The 7,834-nt window shown below is 67.2% G+C and overlaps 1 protein-coding gene across 2 annotated transcripts in view; it reads right to left on the reverse strand.

Moving 5' to 3' along the window:
- The window catches only part of FOXO6 (forkhead box O6), a 28,818-nt gene extending 21,716 nt beyond the window's left edge, over positions 1–7,102 (reverse strand). Inside the window, exons 1-2 of one of the 2 annotated variants that reach the window (XM_084496826.1) lie at positions 7,055–7,079; positions 6,012–6,919 (exon numbers count right to left, since the gene is read on the reverse strand). In XM_084496826.1, the coding sequence (XP_084352952.1) occupies positions 6,012–6,458 (447 nt within the window). In that variant the 5' untranslated portion in view covers positions 6,459–6,919; positions 7,055–7,079. Of the gene's footprint in view, positions 1–6,011 lie in introns of both variants that reach the window. The other variant, XM_084496825.1, reaches the window with a different exon arrangement.
- Between the last annotated feature and the right edge of the window lie 732 nt (positions 7,103–7,834).

Raw genomic sequence — 7,834 nt, forward strand, 5'->3', positions numbered from 1 at the left:
TGAGCTGGGGGGGGACACGGTGGGGCTGAACTTTTGAACCAGCAGGCTGGAGATCAGTGCATTACCTTAACGCGAGTTAAAAATAACCGTCTCGTCTCTTGAAATGAGCCTGTCTGCAATTACAGCTTGGCATGTCTGCTCCGGAGCGTCCCCGGGCTGGCACCGCGCCAGGTGGCAGGCGGCTTCGAACAACCCTCGCCTTTCTTTTCTTTCCTTTTTTTTTTTTTTTTTTTCTTCTCCCCCCCCCCCCTCCATTTTTTTCTTCCCAGCAAACCAAAGGTGGCTTCTCGGCTCCCAGCTCAGCTCCCCATGCCCACCGAGACGCAGCCATGACTTCAGAGAGCAGCCCGGCCTCCGCCACCCAACAGCGAGGCCCTGACCCCTCCCTGTCCCTCGGGGACACGGGGTCGCTCCCGACAACCCCAAATCCCAGGGGGCCGGGTTCTAGGGGTGCCCTCCCAGTCCTTCCCTGCACTGCCCTTGCACGCACGACGCGTGCCCGACTGCAACGTGCGGGCGTGCACGCACATGGGAGCGCACGTGGCAAGCCCTGCGCACGTGCACACGCGTGGCCGGGGGACAGCGGGGCTGCACGTGCACCACATGTGCACGCACATGGGTGTGCAAGGGAGGGTGTGCAAGCTGAGCTGCTGCATGTGTGCTCAAGCATGTGGAGATGCAGCGGGCACCCCACAGAATCGCTCACTGTGCCCTGGCCATGCCGGAGCCCAGGCAGCAAAACCAAGCACCCATCCTGCATCACCATGAGTCCCCACTGCCAGCACCCCTGGGACACCTCCTCTGTCCCACAGCCACGGGAGCTGCTGCGTCCCTCCTGCAGTGGGCACAAAGTGCTGGAGGTGGTGGGGACTCTGGAAAAAGCCCCCCCTACAGACCCCACTGCTCAGCCCCACTGCGGCAGTCCCAAGGGCCCGGACACCCCCATCCAGACCACAGCAGGGGGCAGCTCAGGACACCCCGGGGCTGGGCAGGGAAGGGACCAGCCCGCTCCGGGGGTCCCCACCCGGCACCCACGTCGCCGCCGCGCCCCCTCCCAGCGCCGGCCGCCTCCGCCCCCCTGGCGGGTGAAAGCAATCTTTGTGCCGTGCTTTCAGTTCTCCTTGCTGGCGGGCGGCCAAGGCAGCACATAATAATGAACAGATGCTGTCCAAAATGAGCTTCAGCAGCAGACAGGCAAGCCTCTCCGAGTGTCCTTCCGTAACCCAAAGTGCCTTTCACCTCGGCACTAATCAGGCACCTTCAGCGGGAGAGCAGAGCTGGCGCACAGCGTCTGGCTAATTAAAAGTAATGCGGGCGGGGAGACCCCGGCAGAGCCGTGCCTGGCTCCCGAGCATCCCCGCGGCCACGTGTGAGCTGAGGGAGGCAGCGGGGCTGGGGGATGACAGCGGGGATGGAGAGGTCAGCGTGGGGCTGGGGGTGCCCCCATGCGTGGCAATAGGCACGACGCAGAGCTCCCCAGCCAAAAACTGCACCAAGGGATGGGGGCCAGCGTGCGAGTCCTGCCCCTGCCTCCACACACTGCAGGGAAGAGGCTGCCATGGAAATCCCCTGGGTTTTAGCAAAGCGTCCAAAGCAAAGCTCCTGGTGGCAGCACCCTGCCCAGGCCCCCCCGGGGCAGAGGAGCTCCCGTGGCTCCAGCCCGCTCCGCTGGGGCACGGCGTCCACACAAAATATTTATGAGGCCTTTTAAGTACAAAAGCCAAGCACCAGGAAATTCGTTTCCCAGCCCAGGAATCTGGCACTCACGTCACAGCACCGGGCTGCGGACAGCGAGCTGAAGGGAGGGACGCACGCATGGACACGCACGCGGGGATGGACGGACGGATAGACAGACAGATAGCAGGCGCCGGGCTGCGAGTGCTCATCTACTCCGCAGGATCTTAACTGTAGTTTATATTCCAGCGGTTATTAAAAATAAGGTGGGGGGGAGAAGCTAAGAGCGGAGCAAGCTGTTCATTTGGAGCCTTTCCCTTGGGTTTAATAAAGCCCCACTCACTGCTGTAGTATCATTTTTATGCTATCATAAAGCCGGACCATTTAGCAGGTTTGTGTTACTTCAGCAGTTAGCGCTGCGTGAAAAGCGATTCCAGAAGAGAGGGGAAAAAAAAAAATTAAAAAAATTAAGAAAGGGAAGGAAGATGAAAATCTCCAGAAAGAGATAGAAGAGCAAGGTGGGAAGGAGGAGCGGATCCTGGGGGATTCCTCGTGGCCGTGCCCCTGGCACTCACCGTGGTGCACGGGAGCACATCACCGTGGCTCGGGGCTGAGCAAGCTGTCGAGCTGGGGACAGGGGCAGGCGAGGAGCCCCCGCTGCATCCCTGAGATGCTCAAAGGGTTTGGGGTCCCCCATGTGTCGGGGGGAGCCTGGCCCTGTCCCCACTGCGGGGGCTACAAGGGAGCTATGGGCTCTGTGGAGAGGAAGGGACCGGGAGCCAAGCCCCCTGCACACCCTGACCTCACAGCACAGGGCCCCTGGGCCATCCTTGCATCCTAACGCCCTTTCTACTCCTTTTTCTCCCCATTTCATTCCCATTGCACCCCACGATGGGGACAGCAGCACTGGGGGTCTCTGCAGAGGCCCCGTGCTCCCCCAGGCCACCAGGACCCCGTGTCTCCATGCCCCTGCCTGCCGTCACGCTGCAGCCCCAGTGCCATACAGGAGGAGGTGGAGGGGAGGGCTGAGAAATTAAGGTTTGCAGCACTGTCAGAGCCACATCAAACAGGCATCCACCAGCTGATTGCTTGATTGTTATATTTTGGATGTCAAACCGCAGCGAGCAGAACCTTTAAAATGCATCCGTGCCGCTGCCTTTTTGACGGAGGGTGTTGGTTTCCCATTAACAAGTGGAAAGCGTGAGCTGGAGCAGAAAACTTCAAGCGCTTTGGAATTGATAAAATAACAACTCCCTAATTAAGCAGAACTGTCAGTCACGGGCGCCTGCTGCCCTGCATCGGGAAGCAGCAGCAGCAGCTCCCGGCACACGTGCCCGCGGCGCCAGCCCAGCCGCTGCGGCACTCGGAGCCCTGGGATCCTCCACGGGGCCGGAGCACCCCTGCCCCATAGGGTCCTGGTCCCACTGCTGAGCACAGAGAAGCGTTTAGGTGCTGTACCTCAGTTTACCTCACAGTAAAATCACGAAACACACCCTGTGCTGGCATCCTTCCCCTACGAGGTACAGAACCAGCCCGAGGGAGCATGGCCCTGATGGACACATCAGACACCTCTGCCGGGTGCGGACGCAGCGTCCCCATGGCCCGCTGGATGTGGGATGGAGTCCTGGTGGCAGAGCCCACCCTGAGGCCCCACAGGGAAGCCAAGCCCTCGGCCTGGCTCTCCGACCTCCACGATTTGCTCTCCCCAGCATGGGGAGGCTGCGAAGGAGCTAATTAAAGAAGCAGCCCATTACCCGAGACCCCCCTCCGATGCCACTGTGCTCGGTAATGAAACGCTTTAAATCCGTGATGCTTCTCCCAGGCCTGGGGCAGGAGGGACGTGGCATCTCCAGGGGCTCTTTAATAAGCTTCGAGCAGCTCGTTACTACAAAATTGACTGCCCAGCGCTGCAGGTGCTCCCGCGGCTTCACCGAGCTGCCAGCCTGCCCTGGGCAGGGCACAGCCAGCAGGGACACGGGTGCTTAACCCCTGGTGCAACGGTGTCCAAGGCAGTGACAACCAAGTGGGAGGGTCCCCACACACTGCTCCAGTGCCAGGACGAGGGAGGCAGCACCACAGAGCGGTGGGGGGCAGTGGGGGGACAGTGGCAGAGGCACCGTAGAGCCACTCTGGCTGGTGATGGGACTCCTCAGGACGCGTTGGAGAGCGCCAGGTCCCCGTCCTGCAGAGCCACCCCAGCACACAGCTCATCCCTCAGGCACATCACACACCGCGAGCACAGCCCCGGGTCCCCACACCCCCAGCCCCATGAACCAAAGCACCACCATGCCCTGACACCACCACAGTTCTGCAGTGTGGGGCCACGCATTTGGCCCCCCTGGCACACCCACACAGCCCCTCTGACCAACACAGCCCCCACACCAAATCCATGACGCCCTGTGCAGGACGAGTGGCTCGGTTGGCACCAGACATCGAACAGCCCAGCCGCCATCCTTGCCCCATGGGACAAGGGACACCAGGAAGGGTGTGGGGGACAAGGGACAGAGCTGGGCACCCGGCATTGCTCCCACACGCTCCCTGCTGGAGGCTTCCCTGGGGGAGGCCCATGACTGGGGTGCCGGCGCTGCTGGTGGCCATGGGATGAGCAAGGGCACAGCCAGGTGACAGCTGGCAGAGGGTGAGGCCACACCACGAGGGTCCTGCCTGCAAAGTCCTGCCTGTCCTTGCTCAGAGGCCAGAAGTCAGAGCTAGTGCCAGTGGGCACCGGACGGGCAGCCCCGGACAGGCAGCCCCCACCGCCTCGCGCACCCACACCAACACACCCACGCATCGCCACCATCCCCTTGTGGCCCTGTCTGAGCCCCTGCACGCCCAGAGAGGACACCGGTCACCCCTCTGCAGGTGGCTTGAGCCCCAGTGACAAGGGACAGGGAGGGCTTTGCCAGTGTCTCCTCGACGGCACTTCCCACCTCCCGTGTGCCAGCACCAGCCCCGAGAGGCAGACGCGGCCCCATCCCCATGTACGGCTCGGCACATGAACTTGTTTCCACACACGGCCCCGTCCCCTCATCCTGCTCCTGGAGCTGCCCTTTGGGGACACCCAGGGGACCCCCACATGCTCCACACCCCGGTGACTGGAGCTGCTGCTGGGAGCCCCCAGCACACCCAGCACTCCCTGCCACCAGCCCAGCACCCTGCTGCGCCCCAGGCCCGCTCAGTGCGTGTCCCCCACGCTGTCCTCAGCGGGTGGGAGCCCTGGGGACACCCAGCTCCCCCCACACATGCCCGAGGCCATGCTGGTTTCTCCAGAGGCACAGGCTGGAGCAGAACCACAGGACCAGTGCCTCCTGCTGCCTCCTCCACAGCTCCTGACAGTGCAGGACGGGGACACGGCTGCTCCGGGACCGCTGCCCCTGCACACCCAGCAGGAGCACAGCCTCCACCTGCACCAACAGCTCCCACAGCCCAGCTGCAGGTGGCACAGACAGACAGCATCTGGCCTCGCTGTTTCCAAAAGGGCCCTGTTTGCACCCAAAAGAGCCCCCCGAGCGGCCGAGCCAGGCTGGGCCACCTGCAGGGGACGGGGGCGCGTGGTGCCAGCACAAGGTCAGCCCACCAGCGCGGCAGGGCAGCATTAGAGCCCCCGAGCCTCGTTACACACTAATCACGCTGGAGGTGACAGGGCTTAGGGGAGGGCTTAAGAGAAACCGTCTCCTTTTTACTGACACCATCTGGACACAGGCGATCTCTTCCCCTGCCCACCACGGAACCGGAGAGCAGCAGTGTGCCAGGGGGGTGGTGGGGGTCAGGGCAGCCCCCCCAGCCTCCGGTGCCCCCAGTCGGCTCCGGTGCGGCACAGCCAGGGGAAGGAGGCTCGCAGACACCGGTGGGAGAGGGGTCAGGGGACGCGAGCGTGGAGCTGTGGGGTCTGCGAGGGGCAGGGGACGCAGCCCCCGTGCTGCCACACACGGGGCGCGAGGCAGCCTGGGGACACCTGCCCGGGGACACCAGGGGACCCCGTGTGCTGCACACCCCGGTGGGATGGGAGCAGGCTGGGAGCCCCCAGCACCCCCAGCACCGCCGGCCTCCATCCCGAAGCCGTCCCCTTCGGAGCTCCCGGTGCAGAGGGGCGCTGGGATCGCCCCTCGCCCCGGTGCCGCCGTGCCCTGTGCGGGGAGGAGCGGGGCGCCCCGGCCCTGCCCGGCACCGGCCCGAGCGCAGCCGGCGAAGCGGGGCCGAGGCGCACGGAGCCGGGGCACGCAGCGCTCCCCTGCCCGCAACCCGACCAAGCCGCGGGGCCACCGAGCACCGGCGGGGGGGGCTCCGGGAGCGGGGCAAAGTCGGTCAGCGGGGCGGGTGGGGGTGGTCGCGGGTACCTTCCATCCGGCGGAGCTGTTGCTGTCTCCTTTATCCTTAAAGTAGGGGACGTATCGCACCATCCAGTCGTAGATCTGCGAGAGGGTGAGGCGCTTCTCCGGGGAGCTCTCGATGGCTTTGGTGATGAGGTCGGCGTACGAGAGGTTCCCCCAGGCGTTCCTGCGGGACGTCTTGGCCTTGCGGAGCTGTCCAACATCCGCACCGGGCGGCGGCGGGGCGGCGGCGGCGGCGGCGGCTGCTCTGCGCTCGGCCGGGGCCGCCGCCGCGTTCTCGGTGCCCTCGGCTCCGCCGGCCGCCAGCGCCGGGGGGGGCCCCGCCGCGCCCCCATCCTCGTCCTCCGCCGCGAAGTCGGGGTGCGGGAGCGGCCAGGTGCAGGAGCGGGGCCGGCTCTGCGGCTCGAAATCCGGGTCGATCTCCACCTGATGCGCCTGGAGCTTTTCTTCCATGGTCCCCCCTCCCCGCCCCAGCTCCCGGCGCTGCGCTCCCACCCCCCCACCCCCCGCCCCCCGCCCCAGCAGCAGGTACGGTCGGTTTCCACCCAAAAAAAATTTTTAAAAATCTTTCAAAAAAATAAAAATTAAAAAAAAAAAAAAAAAGAAAAAAAAAGGGAGAGGAGCGCGGAAAGGGCTCCGGGGCGGGGGGAGACGGGCACGGGGGCGGGGGCACCGGTCCGGGTGCGGGTGCGGGGAGGCACCGGGTCCGTGCGGGCTCTACCGGGCGGCAGCGACCGGCTCTGCGCTGGGGAACGGGCGGCTAACGGGGGCGGCGGGCCGGGGGGGGCGCCGCATATTCCTCGGGGGCCGCCAGCCCGGGGCCAGACGGGGCTTCAGCAGCCGCGGGGCGGCTCCGGAGCGGCGCTTCCCGGGGCCGCGTCCATCGGCTCGGGCGGCGGCGGCGGCGGCGGCGGCTCCGGTCCCCGGTCCCCGGTCCCCCCCCCCGGCCCCCCGGTCCCCGGTCCCCGGCTCAGCGGCCGCGCACCGGCCGCGCACCTGCCCCCCGCCGCCGCCGCCGCCGCGCTGCCGCCACGGGGCGGGCGGGCCACATGCTGGGGCGGCCCCGCTCGGTGCCCGCTGCCCGGTGCTCGGTGCCCGGTGCTCGGCGCTCGGCTCCGCCGCGAATGCGGGCGCCGCCGTGACACAGGGGGAGGGCCCGGGGGGGGGCGGGGGGAGGGCGGGGCGGGGCCGGACCCGCTCCCTGTGCCCGCGCCCGGCCCCGCCCCGCCCCGGCCCCGCCGCCCCACGTGGTGCCCCCCCCACTCCTCCGTTCCCCCCCCCCCCCCGCCCGCCCCCCATTGTTGCCCCGCGCCCGCCGCCGCCCCCTCATTGGCGGGAGGCGCCCCGCGGCCACGCCCCCTCCCCCTCCCGCCCGCCCATTGGCGCGGCGCCGGCGGGACGCCGTCGGGGGTCGCCCCCCTTCTCGCTGCGCCCCGCCCCGCGGGTGACGTCACGGATCCGGCCGCATCCGCGCGTCGCCCCGGGCAACGCCGCCAGGCCACGCCCCTTTACTACGGGACACGCCCCCGAGCCCGCCGCCGCCACGCCCACGCCGGAGGGGCCGGGGGAGACCCCCGCCGGCAGGCCACGCCCCCGAGGCCGCAAGGCCACGCCCCCGAGGGCTCCCCGCGGCCTGAGCGCAAGCCACGCCCCCCGGGTCGAAGCCACGCCCGCTGCGCGAAGCCACGCCCCGCGGGCTGGGTGGGCGCGCCACGTGCGGGGCCCGATCCGGAGCCGGGATCCCCGACCCCGATCCCCGATCCCCGACCCCCTGTGCCCGAGCCTTGGTCCCTGATCCCACCGAGCCCTGAGCCCCAGTCCCCAATCCC

Source organism: Aythya ferina (genome assembly GCF_964211825.1).
Source record: "Aythya ferina genome assembly, chromosome: 24".
Classification (NCBI taxonomy): Eukaryota; Metazoa; Chordata; class Aves; order Anseriformes; family Anatidae; genus Aythya; species Aythya ferina.